This window comes from Muscardinus avellanarius (assembly GCF_963383645.1).
Source record: "Muscardinus avellanarius genome assembly, chromosome: 2".
Classification (NCBI taxonomy): Eukaryota; Metazoa; Chordata; class Mammalia; order Rodentia; family Gliridae; genus Muscardinus; species Muscardinus avellanarius.
This window is the reverse complement of record NC_137787.1, coordinates 191294097-191309938: the sequence shown is the minus strand read 5'-3', so window position 1 is coordinate 191309938 and position 15842 is coordinate 191294097. Positions and strand designations below refer to the sequence as shown.

At 41.7% G+C, this 15842-nt stretch overlaps 1 protein-coding gene across 9 annotated transcripts in view; it reads right to left on the bottom strand.

The window, feature by feature from the left end:
* The window catches only part of PCCA (propionyl-CoA carboxylase subunit alpha), a gene marked incomplete at both ends in the record, with an annotated part of 369697 nt that overhangs the window by 70955 nt on the left and 282900 nt on the right, over positions 1–15842 (bottom strand). For 8 of the 9 annotated variants that reach the window (XM_080689189.1, XM_080689192.1, XM_080689193.1 and 5 more), the window contains 2 exons: positions 1999–2052; positions 13516–13614. In XM_080689189.1, coding sequence (XP_080545315.1) covers positions 1999–2052; positions 13516–13614 — 153 coding nt within the window. The remainder of the gene's footprint in view (positions 1–1998; positions 2053–13515; positions 13615–15842) is intronic. The other variant, XM_080689190.1, reaches the window with a different exon arrangement.

Below are 15842 nucleotides of genomic sequence, written 5' to 3'. Positions count from 1 at the left end.
ACTTTGTAAAATGCAGAGGCTGACCTTGAACCTGTGATTCTCCTGCCTCAATCTCTCAAGTCACTGGGATTACAGGTGTGCACCACCCACCCTACTAGGAAACAGCTCTTGGTAACTTGTTCTTCTGTGGTGATGACCTATAGATGTCAACTTAGCAAGGCCACAGTACCCAGACCTCTGGTCAAAAGTTACTTCGGAAGTTTCTGTGAAAATACATTTAAATGACATTTACATTTACACCAGTGAACTAAGTAAGGCAGGTGGCCCTCCAGAGCGCCAAGGGCTTCATGCAATCAGGGGAAGGCCCTGATGGAAAACAAGGCCCAGCAGGCGGCTTCAGCAGGAAGACGCCTCTGCGCTGCGCTTCCCCTGCAACCCCAGCCCACCGGCCTCAGCTCAGGGTGCAGGGCGTGGAGCCCACACAACGGCCAGAGCCACGGCCTTAAAACCAGACAGTCAATCCCTCTGTCTCTGCACATACACGCCCCGCTGGGTCCATTTTCTCTGAAGAACTCTAATTCAACTTCTCATGACACACAGTTCAAAAATATTTAATGTTTTGTTTATAACAAGCATATATTACTTTATTAAGAAAAATAGGGATCAAGATAAGGATTAATTAAGCCTTAGGCTCAATATCCCAGAGTTTAGGTTTTTGGGCAGTGTGGATACTCCTGTACATATTAAACCTTAGGCTCAGTATCCTAGAGTTTAGGTTATTTGAGTAGTATGTATACTCCTGTACATATACTTTGCATACAAAAATTACACCACATCTCTCCACATCTATAAATGATAAATCATTAAGTAAACATTATGGTATTAATATCATTCCTGTCTCAACATCCATAAAGTCACTCTGGTTTTGATCCAAGTCACAGCCTCTGATAACGTCAGTAAACCCAAAGAGCAGCAGAATACCCAATGTGAAGAGACATTCTGAACGAGATTCCCGAGGAACATGAGCAGACATTTCACATATTACAACTAATGCTTAGTAAATGAATACTTAGAAAATGCTCAAATATAACAGCGATAAATACAGAAGTGAGAATGAAGACAATGTCTTTTTAATAACTATGAAAATTTTAACTAATACTACAGAAACATTTATAAACTTATATGTCAAAATAATAATGGATCAAGAAAAACTTTTCAGCAGATAAATATAATAATTTAGAAGGCTATAACTAATATGAGTGAGGATACTAATCTAACATATGGTGAGTGGTATTTTGAAAAGAGAAAATAATTGGCGATATGTGGAATAAGCCATAACATTATTCATGGCTCTGATTGTATTTAGGTAGAAATATACCTTATACATTTAAAAGTATCTTATACATATTTCACAAGAATTCAAAACATCAAAAAAGTAAAACACATGAAGCTGCTCACTGTAATACCACTGGTAATGGCAGAAAGGGGAGGCTATGTAAGCACTTCAGAGGGGGATTCAAGATTAATATGTCCTATCTACCCATCAGGATGGGAAACAGAGCCCCGTCAGAACAATTCTTGTCAGAACAATGCTATTTTATAGCATTATATAAAACAATAAGATTTAGGCAGAAGACTAAATTACAGAGTCCTGATTCCGTTTACTTAGGTGGATTTGCAAGCACCTAAAGGAGACAGCTAGAAAGAAAACCGAGAGAAAAGTCAAGCTCACTGTGTTCAAAAGCATCTTTACATTATCTGCTTCTATTTATTATAAGAACACAGAGAAAATCTTCAGTAGGAAAAGATACTTAAAATACTCAAAAGACTAAAATTAATTTTAAAAATTATTTTCTCTCTAAAAAGAAGGAGCTAAATCATTCCATCATGGCTACTTCTCTAACACATTAAGAAATTTGCTTCCTGGATAAAGATGTCTCAATTTAGCAGCAAAATAAAACCACGATAAAGCGATTGAAAAATGGGTGAAAACTAACGAACACTTCTTTTATCTGTAAATTAAGAGAATACATAAAGTAATTGTTCTTTTGTACTTACCACTGTACCAAGAAATTGAATGCTCATGTTTCCACCTGCTTCTCGAGAAAGACACTACAAAAAAAAAAATGTATAAAATGAATTCGCATCCATACGAGAACCTGTGCATAAACGTTCATTATGGCCCACCCAGCTGTCCATCCACTGACGATGGATACACAAATACTCCATACGTCCAGATAGTCTGCTCATATTTGGCCATAAGAAGGAATGAATTACCAAGACACGCTGCCGCAGAAGCCACAAGACACAAATTGTTCCAATTATTACGAACCACCCAGCCTGAAGCCTGTAATCCCAGCTGCCCGGGAGGCCAGGCAGGAAAAGCAGGAGTTCAAGGCCAGCCTGCGCAGCTGAGAGGCCCTGCACCAAAATAAAATTCAAAAAGGGCTGGGATGTAGCTCGAAGGTAGGGCACCCTGGGTTTAATCCTCAGGACCGAGGACAGGAAAGGAGGAAGAAAAAGAAAGGAATGCCAGGAATTGGCAAAATTTACTTTACTGACAGAAGGTAGGTGGTGGGCACCTTAGGATAAGGGCGAGAAAACTGGAAACAACTGCTAACTGGTGTGGGGTTTGTTTTGAGGGTGTTAAAATGTACTAAAATTATTATTATTATTATTAATCATCATTATTTTGCAGTACTGGGGATGGAATCCAGGGGCATTCTACCTCCAAGCTACACCCCCAGCCCTACTTTTCTTTCTTTCTTTCTTTCTTTCTTTCTTTCTTTCTTTCTTTCTTTCTTTCTTTCTCTCTCTCTCTCTTTCTTTCTTTCTTTCTTTCTCTCCCCCCCTTCTCTCTTTCTTTCTTTACCAGGAATGAAACTCAGGGGCCTTCTACCTCTGGGCTATACTCCCACACCTATTTTATATTTTATTTGGAAATAGGGTCTCACTGAGATGCTGAGAGCCTCACTAAGTAGCTGAGGCTGGCTTCGAACCTGAGCGATCCTGTCTCAGTCTCCCAAGCACTGGGATTACAAGTGTGGGCCACCACATCCGGCTATTCTTTATTTTGAAAAAAGGTCTCACTGAGTCGCAAAGGGCCTCACTAAGTAGCTGAGGCTGTCCATGAATCGCGATTCTCCTGTCTCAGCCTCCCAAGTGCTGGGATTACAAGTGTGCGCCACCACGCCTGGCTAAAATGTACTAAAATTATGGTGATGACTGTCTACTCTGAATACACTAAAAACTTTGCAAATGTAACTTTAATGGCTGAATTAAATGTCACATAACTGTACTATATGTAAAAGGTATTAAATGTAAACATATATAAATTATGTTAATAAAGTTATTAAAATGAATTAGCATTTGTTTAAAATAACAATTAAATCCTTTTTTCTAGAGAATAGTGAAAAAAATTTACCTGTATGTTGTGCATTTACTTCTAAGTCAAATATGTTCAAAGCAAATACAGCATTGTTATTTACATGTATCTTACTTGTCTGTACTTTCGTTAAAAGTCATTAATACTTTTTAAAAATGGATAATTAAATTATTCATTTATTTTATTTATTTATTTTTGGGTGGTACTGGTGTTCCTGGAAGCCCTTCTACCTCCGGGCTACACTCCCAGACCTATTTTTACATATTTATTTGGAAACAGGGTCTCCTAAGCCAGCGCGCGTGGCTGGCTTCGAACCTGCGCGATCCTCCTGTCTCCGCCTCCCAAGCGCGGGGATTACAAGCGTGCGCCACCACGCCCGGCACCCCGGCCCTTTTAAATTGTAATTTTTAGTTTAGAAACGGGCTCTCTCTAAGTTATAGCATGCTGGCCTCGAACCTACTACGATCCTCCAGTTTCAGCCTCCCACTTACTAGAATGGCAGGTGTGTACTACTGCACCTAGCTGGGTTTAAAATATAGAAATTCCCTTTGCTCTTGTATTGACCCTTGAAAATGCTGCTAAAACCATAATTCACTTCTTGTTTTAAATCTTTTGACAGCCCGGATGCATAAAAAGAAGCCCGACACTTATCATATGTGAATGTTCTCGTAAAGAAATGACAAATGTTTGAAATGAGGGAGAACTTATATCCCTGCCTGATTATTACATCATGGAAACCTGGACTGAATGTCACACTGTGCCTCCTCGATGAGTACAATTATTACTACGAACGGAAATAAATCAACGGGTTAAAAAGCAGCTTGACAGACACTATCTGTAATTCAAATGTTAGTTGTAGCCGGGTGTGGTGGTGCACGCTTGTAATCCCCGCGCTTGGGAGGCGGAGACAGGAGGATCGTGCAGGTTCGAAGCCAGCCGCGCGCGCTGGCTTAGGAGACCCTGTTTCCAAATAAATATGTAAAAATAGGTCTGGGAGTGTAGCCCAGAGGTAGAAGGGCTTCCAGGAACCCCAGTTCCACCAAAATAATAATTAAAAAAAAAGTTAGTTGTCAAAAAGACTCAGCTCAGAACAAGGTCTGGCCGTAAACGGCTTTTGTCTTGCAGTTGTGGGCTGAATCCATTAAACTTCAGCACGGGCTATCTCAGAACCACTGAGTGCGTGGTAAGAGTGTCTGAGGGCAGTTCCTGTTCTGGTTCAGAAAAACTGGAATCTTGGTGGCGCTCAAAGAATCACGGTATGCTTCGCCACCAGGAGGCCCCTGAACTACTGCGAGGCTGGAAAAGTGGGGCGTCTGGTTTTGACTCCCAGCAAAAACTGCCAAAGCAGCCACTGACAGGCAGACAAACAACAGTGAATGGCTGTGGCTGTGTTCCAACAAAACCGTATTTAAGGGTAGAAATTTGAATCTCACATACCCCTATGTGTCATGAAACATTATACTCGTCTGTCTCTCTCTCTCTCTCTCTCTCTCTCTCTCTCTCTCTCTCTCTCTCTCTTTCTCTCTCTCTCTTATGGTTGGGGTTTGGAATGTCTCCCTAAAAGTTCACGTGTTCAGAGCCTGGTTTCCAGTGCAGCATGGTTCAGCAGGGGATGTGGAGGAGGAGGGTCACTGGGGTCAAAGCCTTGAGGTCGATATCCATCTCTGACCCTCTCCTTGCCTGTGTCTGTCTGTCTGTCTGTCTGTCTGTCTGTCTGTCTGTCTCCCTCTGCTTCCAGATTTCACAAGCTGCATCGCTATCCTCACCATGCCTCCACCAAGATGCTTCAGCCTTGGAGCCCACCGACCATGGACTGACCTCTGAAACCGTGAGCCAAGTGAACCTTCCTTCTCTAAGCCGTACCTGTCGGGTGTTTTGGTCATAGTGACACAAAGCTGACCAACACATCCACCACTTGAATGTAATAACCACGCAGCTCGGCAGCTCTACAGAAGCAGGCAGGGGCTGGGCAGTTGTCTCCTGGTCTAAGCCACTGGGACCGTCCACCCGAGGACCATCCTGGTCAAACGATGATCCCCCCGTCACCACTAGGCCCATGTGTCCAACCTCTTCATGGCGGTGACTTTAAACTACATGCCATCAATCTCCTATGCAAAACCCTCCAAAAGCTTCACAATACACACAGAGTGGAACCCAATCCTTGGCTTACAGAGGCCCGAGGCGACCTGCCCTGTCCATCCTTTCCCAGGCTCCCCCAGCCTCCACACCACACGGGCTCGCTGCTGTCTCAGAGCCTTTGGGCTGGTCATTCTCTGCCTGGGGCTGTCACCGCCAGACTCGTGCAAGGCCTCCCCTGCCCTGACTGCTTCCCACTCCATGCTGGCTAAGCAGAGAGGGCTTCCAGCCGTCCTGGCTATCGCTACGGCTTCCAGGCACTTCTCGTTACTCTTACGGTCCTCACGCAGCTTCATAGACTAAGATTCCCACTTTGTGTGCTAACCTATTTCACGTCTGTAACTCGGCCTTGTGTCCTGCTTTAGCTGGAGCATCTAGGAAATTCCTGGCTACCAAAGAGACGCTGAGGACTAACTTGCACACACAGGAGTAAGTCTAATAATTAACATGGAGATAGGTTTAAAAATATAGACTTTCACATTAAAAACATAATCAAATAATAATAACAAAATATTATTATTAATATATTAATATATCAATATAATATAGTTAATATATAATTAATATATTATTAATTTAATATAATATAATATAATTAATAATAAAAATTATTGTTGTTGTTGTTGTTGTTCTTCTTCTTCTTCTTCTTCTTGCAGGTCTGGGGTGAAACCCAGGGGCATTATAGCTCCAAGCTATACCTCCTGCCCTATTTTTTATTCTTTATTTTGAAACAGGGTCTAAGTTGCAAAGGGCCTCACTAAATAGCTGAGGCTGTCTGCGAACAGTGATCCTCCTGTCTCAGCCTCCCAAATGCTGGGATTACAAGCGTGCGCCACCATATCCGGCTCAATCAAATTATTTCAATGAGTGTGTAGCCATATATAAAAGTACTGATAATGCAAATTACTTAACTTTGCATTCACTTTTAAGCAGATCACAATAACATATATTATGACCTCAGCATTTTTCTTTTTACCTTTCTACTATAATCTACCAGGAAGGAAGGAAGGAAGGAAGGAAGGAAGGAAGGAAGGAAGGAAGGAAGGGAGGAAGGGAGGAAACCTGACATATTTCAGCCAAATGGACCAATATAATGGAAAATAGGGAAATAAAACTTCATTTGAACCTAGCACTTAACTCTAACTTTCCTAACAGGAATAGACACTCTTCAACTTGGAAGGATTAAAACAATTCGATTCTAGAACCCACAGAAACCAAAGTATTCAATGCCTAAAAATGAGCCAGAAACATGCCAAAACAAATATGAACTGACTGTTCGATACGCTAATAGCAAAAGTTTCAGAATTAAGACTTATTTTCATGAAATACATTCCACCCTTATTAAAATATTTTCTCCCAATATTTCACCTCTTCTTCCTATTTGAAATGGCACTTGATAACTAGATAAAAATTTCTTTCTTGGCTGGGCATTATGGCGAATGTTTATAATCCCAGTACTTGGGAGGCTGACATGGAAAGATCATGGTTTGCAGCCAACCTCAGCTACTTAGTGAGGCCCTCTGCAACTCAGTGAGACCCTATTTCAAATTAAAGAATAAATATTTGGGCTGGGTGTGTAGAATGCCCCCGGGTTATCTTCCCAGTACCAGAAAAAAAAAAATCCTTCTTTTCTTATTTTATAGTCTGCCCCAACACTTACATGAAGATGCTTTTAATTTCTTTAAAGAAAAAAAAATTAGAAATAAGATTCTGTTAAAATGATTTCAACATTTGTTAGAATCACACTGACACAAATTAGCAATTTTGCTCACTCCAAAAAGCAAAGATATTCACAAGACAATGAATCAAGTGTTCAAAAAACTCTTCCAAGGATAATAAAATCATAGTTAATTTCACATTTAAAAGTAATGTCACTGAACAGTAAGAGGAAAAAGCACTGATTTTTTTTCCCTTGCTGATTTCCGACTTGATAATATTCTTTAAAGGCCATTACTGTGGGATTTGTCTTATCGGTCTCCACTGCAGCTGCTTGTATTATTTTCCATGTTTACTACAATCAGTGTTTATTCTATTCAAGATTCTCTTCCTCTAGCAGCCACTAAAATATAATTTTCTAGTTAACAGATAGCAGAGCAGAAAAAGAATGTGTGCAGATGGGGGAGGGGAGGCGGGGGTTCACAAAGATGTTTTCCCACCATGTTAAATCTTAGCAGCAGCTCCAAATCACAGATCACAAAGTACATATTGCCAGAGACCAAAGCACCTGCTAAGGTCCTATGACTACAGTCCCAAAGCAGGTAGACTTGCATCAAAATTAATATTTTAAATTATGGTTGCACCCCCACCCCAGCTGTTGTCAAATGTGATTCGATTTTCGAAGCAAAGTGAAAGAGAGTTCTTTGTGTTCGACTGGTGAGCTTGTGTCTAAGACGTAACTATAATTGATGTTTTCAGGAATATAAAAAGAGATGGTTAATAATTACTTTCATTTCCTACTTCTTCAGAAAAAATATGGACCTCTACTTATTCTAAGTTATATATTTATATCTCCTACACAACCTAAATAGATGGTTTCATATTACGTTTGACGACCCTAGAGTTCAACCTGATGCATAGAGTACAAAATAAAAGCCTATTACTTTGACAAGGTCATGGGCATGGAAAGAAACATCTTTAAAGCATGGAAAACATTTATTTTACAACTAAAAACATCAATGATGACTTCCAAATTTACTTTTTTATCTGTGTGCACCTACTGACAAATCATAGGAAAAAATTCCTTTAATTTTCTAATTAACATATTAATGTTAGAAGCTGTAGATGTAGCTCAGTGGTAGAGTCCATCCATCCCATGCTTGAGGCCCTGGGCTCAATCCCCAACACCAAAATAATAGTAATAATAATAATTATAATGCAAGATGATAATTATCTTAGCATCTATACTCAGCTATTAGAGTTGAAATTAAAGTTTGTTTTTAGACAGTATGAAAACTATTTTAGTTCAAATTACTGAAAACAACTTCCTCTCTTTAAGTGGCTATAAAAGTCAACAATTTATTTTCTTCAAAAACAGAAACTTAAGGTTAAATTTCCCAAATCCACTCAAATTCTACGTGGACAAGTATTTGCAAATAATTCACAGGGTTCACACAATCTGCAAACACTATCTCTTCTAACACATTTGTGTGCCAGGGTAACATGCTACATTACTTAAGCACACTGGGCACTTTAAGTTATCATGTTATATAATCCATTCAATACTCCAATCAAGTCACAAGTACTCCATTCAATCTGGTATTGTACAGTCAGAAGCATGCGATTCGTGTGACGCTATTCCAAATTTGTCTGCTTTAACATGGAAAATTAGTTCCACTTAGTTGGCCATCAATGACCTATTCAATACAGAATGCGGTAGTGCTGCAGTCAGCTCTGTTCTGTTATTTATCATAAATTTATTTTCTTTTGAAAATATTTAAGCAAGAATATGAGAAAGGAAAAGGGAAGGGGAAAAAAAAAAAGAAGTCTTCAAAGGTGCACGGTGAATAGCTCCACATCAGACAAATGCAGAAATTGTTAGGCCTTAGCAGGATCTCCAGATATTTTCAAAAGTAGTTAGCTACTCTTCAGGCCTGAAGACAACCTGCTGTGAGCAGGTGGATAGAAGAAATCAGGCCACACAAAGGAACAAGCCAATAGCGGCCGGCCGGCCCTGCCTGCGAATGCCCCGGCAACGTGACTCTGCAACGTGGACGCGTTGTCTGTGAAAAGCTGATGAGAAAAGATGAATTAAATCCCAGCAGACGGAAAACTACTCGAGTCACTCAAAGTAAAGTTGAAGAGCCTCTTTACACATTTAAAAAAAAAAAAAAAAAAAGCTCCTCAGGAATAGAGCAGAGACGAAATGATAAGAATTTAAAACCGTTCTAATGATATAGCACATTCCATACTACACAGGTCACAAAAACAATGAGACTAACACACACAGGCTAAGGGCAAGAAACCATTCTACTCTTTAAAAGTAGTTTTTTGCTTGTTTGTTTGTTTTGGTGGTGCTGGGAATTGAATCCAGGGGCATTCTGCCTCCGAGCTACACCTCTAGCCCTATTTGGTTTTCTTTTCTTTTTTCTTTTTTTGGCAGTACTGAGGATAGAACCCAGAGGCATTGTACCTCCAAGCTACACCCCAAGCTCTAGTTTTTAGTCTTTGTTTTTTGAAACAGGGTCTCACTGAGTGGGGAAAGGCCTCGCTAAGTAGCTGAGGCTGTCTGCGAACCAGGATCCTCCGGTCTCCGCCTCCCAAATGCTGGAGTTACATGCATGCCCCAACAAGCCCAGCTCTATTTGTTGTTTTGAAACAACATTTTGAAACAGTATCTTACTAGGATGCTGATGGTGTCACTAAGTTGCTGTGGTGGTCTTGAACCTGTGGTCCTACTATCTCAGCCTCTCACAACCAGGATTATAATTGTGTGTCACCATGCCCAGCCAAAAGTTCCAATTTTTGTTAATCTTCTAAATTAAAATTAAAATTTGGCAAATTTGCCAACTAGATGAAAAAAATTATCTTCTGTTTAAAAAATGAATTCAATGTATTCATTCACTATTTCTCAATTCATTAATCCAGTTCCTTTTTAAATGACAAATACCAAAACTGTGGTTGACACTTGAGGGAACTCTTAAATCATTATTTTCTCTTTAAGTCTAAAAGAGTCTCCAGTTTACAAAATGTTTGGCACCTGAGTTGTGTAAACCAGAAACCACACTACACACACGTGACCACTGAAAACTTTAAATGTAACTATGGTGACAGAGGAATTAAAAGTTACAATCTTAATGGATTTTTATTGAAACACTGAAGCAGTGTGTAACCCTTTTCTGTTGGGCACAGCTTCATTGCTTAGGCAGGCCTGCATTTCCCTTTCAACCCTTCTGCTGTTTAAGACTCTGGGGCACAGTGTGCATGCCTGCATCTGTGTTCTTCTCGTATCATGTTATTACTTTATATTGCTCCCTGTATATATAACATTTCACATTATTGGGTTAAATAGAATATATTAGTAAAATTAATTTCAGTTGCTATTATCCCCCTCCCTTTCTGGGTGGTCACTAGGGTCTGAACCCACGAATTTATTGTATAAGCTAAGAAAGCACTGAGCTACATCCTCAACCCCTTTTTTAAATTTTTATTTTGAGACATGGTCTTGCTAAGTGGCTGAGGCTGGCTGGCCTCAAACTTGGGGTCCTTCTGTCTCAGCCTCCCAAGTAGCTGGATTTATAGCCATGTGCCACTAAGCCTGGTATCTTCTTACTTTTTAAAATATAGTTACTAAGAAATTTAAAATACTTATATGGCTTATATTAGATTTCTACTGGAAAAGGCCATATTATTCTACAATGTTTAAAGTAGGTACTTTGAAAATCTGAATATATATTCCTACAAAAGAATCATGAGGAAGGATTGTTAGGTTCTCAGATGATCTCAGTAAGATCTATTTAATAAGTATCATTATGGACAGACACTGTATCTGCAATAAAAAATAGAGAAACGCTGGCAAGCGCACGGCATACAAAGTGAATACATGCAAAATACTGTCATTTTATTTTTCATGAATGACGGTATTTGAGGAAAATTTGGCCTCCTGATTAGATGAAGACATAGAAAACAAACTCTAAATGATTAATGGGGACCTTTAACTCTTTCCAAGAGCTTTCGATGTCTATGCCTGCAGTTCTTTATTCTACTTTTTTTCATTGCAAACTCATGTGCTCCTCCTCCTTCCAGACATCGCTGCCTCCTACTGATGGCCATCAACAGAGACCCGACTTGTTTCCACGAGTGAGATTTTCTTAAAGTCAGAAGAAAAAACACTTAAAGCGGCCGTGTGTGTGTGTGTGTGTGTGTGTGTGTGTGTGTGTGTGCGTGTGGCAGACATCACTGAGCCATGGATAATGAGTTAAGAGGAGGAGAGCCAGGCGTGGTGACACACGCTTGCAATCCCAGCATTTGGGAGGCTGAGACAGGAGGATCACAGTTCGCGGATGGCCTCAGCTATTTAGTGAGGACCTTTGCAATTTGGCGAGACCCTGTTTCAAACTAAAATATTAAAAATAGGGCTGGGGGTGTAGCTTGGAGGTAGAAAGCCCCTGGGCTCCATCCCTAGTACCGCAAATAAATAAATAAATAAATAAATAAATAAATAAATAAAGGAGGAGGAGAGAAGATAGATGAAGGAAGAGCCCCTACACACACCTGGGAAACAGAAACTTGGGAAGCATGGGGCAGACCCCTTCCTGTACCCCCCAATCACCGCCTAGTACCCATCAACAGGTGGGACCGTCGGCCTAACAACCACAGGAGCTGCCGAGGCAGTGGACGCAAGGGACTCATGGCCAGGCACAGGCTCCGGTCTGTCTCCACGCTCACAGAAGCCGGGTGATTCTGTATGCACCGCTCTACCAGCCACACTGGCTAACAGAGGGTGGGTTTTGCAGATGTGGGAAGGCCAAGAAAATAAAACAGCCAACAAGGCTGTCTTAGGAACACAGCTAAATTTCACAAAGACTGAGAAGGAAAAGAACCTGAGTCTTAAAGGGAAGTCTAGGCAAGAGATTTCTTTCTGAAATTCCCCAAATGTGAGATTACCATTCTTTCCTCTGCCTGCCTACTCATTATTGAGCCTTCGTATGTGCTGGGGTCTCAGCAAGGTAGTGGGGATTCAAAGTCAACTCAAGACAGCTAATTTAGACCAATTAAACGAAGTTATGAGCCTAAGAAAGTCATTCTTTCTTTGGGACATGGTAAAACACCATTTATCTTTTAAAGAAAATAATAATACTTAGACTATGAGGTTTACCAATGAAAATCAGAAAAGCAGATAGACAATGTGGTCTGACTAGAAAAGGAGGAAGCTAATTCAGAAAGCAAAGGCATGCTCCCCGGCTACTTCATCATCTAAGCAGATAAAACATTTAGTGCTCCTTTTCCTGCAGCCACAGGGACCCAGCAGGAAAATGAGATAGGAGCTGAGCAGCCCAGCTCCTCCAGGTGGGATGCCAGAGGAGATACCTCACCTGGCAGAGCCTGAACACGAAACCCTGAAACCAACAACTGCCACCTCCTGCCTCAAGAGAAGTTTCTAGCAACTGAGGAGGGCGAGTTCTTAAGCCGTGCATGTGAGGCCAGACGCTCTTCATGAAAGGCTGTCAAGAGAACTGCTTCACTTTCCGTGTGTCTCCCATGTTGTGAGGGACTCTGAGAAGGCCAGCGGCCCCTTGTTGGTGGTAGAGTAAGAACAGAAACTCCTATTTCACACAACGCCTCAGCTGGGTGAGGCGGAGACTCTTAACTATGTCCTGTGGCCCAGATGGGGTGGGGTTTGGGGTTAGAATCTTAATACCCTAGGATTACCTGTTTTAAAAAAGTCATGTGCTAAACTGGGCATAGTGGCACACGCTTGTAATCCCCGCACTTGGGAGGCGGAGACAGGAGGATCACACAGGTTCGAAGCCAGCCTCAGCTACTTAGTGAAGCTCTCAGCAATTTAGTGAGACCCTGTTTCCAAGTAAAATATAAAATAGGTCTGGGAGTATAGCCCGGAGGTAGAAAGCCCCTGGATTCCACCCCCAGCACCACCAAATAAATAAATAAATAAATAAATAAATAAATAAATGTTAAAAAATTAAAGATTAAAAAGTCATATGCTATGGAAAAATCAACCCATATAGCTCATGCTTTTGCCAGTCTGGTCCTATATAATTTTAATTGCGTAGATAAAGAGATAATTATGCACATCGGTCATATTTTACAACCAGAAACCCACAAGGGCACAGGAAACTGCAGATCTAATATTTATTCAAAAACCTGCAGGATTCTTTATTTACAACAAAATATAATACAATAACCTTCTGAGACAGCCTGCAAAAAGAAAATATTAATTCCTCAAATTAGGATAGAACTCAAGATCCTTTAAAATAAGGTAGAGTCTCTTCAACTCTAAAAAGTCTAAGATGAGTAAAACACAGCTTTTCCTTCTGATATAAGTGCTGACCACACGGGCACCTGCAGACATCTCAGTAAATCATCTGAAAGCTTACCTGCACAGTCCTCGGCGAGCCATCAACGCTGACAGACAGTAAGGGCGAAGCCAGGTTCCAGGTGCTGGTCACATTTAGTTTCGACCCATCAACTTCCACCTGTTGTGACACCAAATAAGACTGTTACCATGCAGAAAGACAAAACGGACCTCAGCTCATCGCTGCATACAAAGCAGCAGCCATTTCAAACAGATGGCTCCCAACAACCTGTCATGTTTACTGCTACAGCTATGAAAGACAGGGTCCAGCAACACAGTCTTCCCAGCCATCTCTGGGGAGAGGTGAAGGACCTAGGAACAGCTGCCTCTGGGTACCCAGGCTTCACGCAATCTCCAGTAAAGAACAAACAGCCTTCCAACTCGAAACCTATCTGGACATGCTACATTTACCGCAATTAGACAAGTAATGCATATAAATACCGGTGACACCTTGCAACCCACGCAACAGGGCTTGCATATAATATCCTCTCCAAGGACCAAGAAGAACTTTTTTCCTGTGGCAATTTTAATGAAGGACCATGCATTGTTATCTTAATTAAACAGAGACTGTAATGAGGCACAATTGTTAGGTGTTGCATATCCAAAGACCGTTCAAACTTCGCAAAGTTTCATCAGGCTTTTGTTGATGGTAAGTGAGGACTTTCATCAAGCCACAAGCAAAAAGCATGAGTCTTTCAAGCAGACATACTCTTCAGAGAACTGTTTCCTAAACAAATGAAAACTATCCAAGCTAATTTCAATAACAAGTTTTAGAAGTTCTTTCTTTTTACTCACTAATGACTATTTTCTGACTCTTTAGTATGAAAGACAAAGAAACTCGTAACATTATGACGTCTACAGCAGACAGCCTAACCAAGAGATACTTCACTTAACATCAAAATAAATCTGGAGCAGGGTCAAGATATGGAATCCCTAACAATCCCCCTACTATCAATTACATACTTGAGACATTCTTTAAAATCAGATACAAAACGCCAGGTGTGGTGGCACACTCTTGTAATCTCAATACTTGGGAAGCTGAGGCAGGAGGGTCACAGGTTTGAGGCCAGCCTCAGCAACTTGGTGAGACCCTGTTTCAAAACAAAAAATAAAAAGGGTTGGGGGTATAGCTTGGTATTAAAATGCCCCTGGAGTCAATCCTTACTACTATAAAAAAAATCCTAATAATGCTGCTGCTGCTGCTGATGGAATCAGATGTAACAGTCCCCACTGTCTTTTTTTTTAAACTGGACCCTTGGGTACAGGTTGGGGGTGGCAGCAGAGAAAGACTGGGAAAGCATTTTGACAAGTACCAGGTACCCTGAGGACATGGTCCAGGGGCAGCTACAGGCTTGTGGTAAAGCCTGGTGTGCTACCAAGGCACTGCCGATGAGGTGTGGGGTGACGGTGCAGTGCCATGGGAGCTGGAAAGGTGACCCGGTGTATCATGGTAGGAATCCAGACGCTTCTCATCTCAGAGGGAGGGCAGGTGAAGGCCTGGATGAGGACAAAGGCCGCATGGTGTAGGGGCCTCCACGACTGTAACCCGGCAGCTGGGACTCTGGCAGCAGAGGCCTCACTGCTAGGCAGACTGTGCAGCAAGGACTCACGGGACAGTGCCGAGCCGAGCCCTGAACCCCGCCTCGTCAGTGAGGCACCTGTGACGGCGTGCCCCAAGCCCCCCACATACTAATCGCGGCAGAAGTGGGGTTAGGGGAGGAACTGGAAATACTTCGCCACCTGGGAGACAATGTTTACCCCCAAAGAGGCCATCCCCTGCTCAGAGACAGGGCTTGTCAGAACCACTGCTGGCGGGGGGAAAATGTAGAAACTACATTTCCTTATACACCTCAGAGGTAATGCGTACAAGTCTGGAATTTTGCTATATAACTGAAGCAAGGAAGCTGCCATCATTTCAAACTATAAACTGTGAAACACATCTGCAAAATATCAAATAAGGGAAGGGAATGTGCTGAAGGCCATCCCAGCTTTCTCAGGCCTCAGGAGATAACCAGATTTCTCCAAGGTACACAATTCTGACCAACCAATACGGTGGTTCTATGAATAATACTACTAAATGGGTAAAACCTACTTGCGCGGATGAGCCCCGGGGGAGGTGGAGACGGTCTCATCCAGTCGCGGTTTACGCCACGCCATAGCAATGTGGTGGCAGGCGGAAAACTCCTGCCACTGAGCTGTATTATCCTGTGGACACCCAAACCTCTAGGCAAGGGGGACAGGAAAGCAGATGTGCAGTGCGGGTGACATCTCATTATTACAGCACTGAGAGCGATGCTTAAAGGACCCGATCTTTCCAGTGCCAGCAACTAAAGGGAAGTGAGCTCGAGA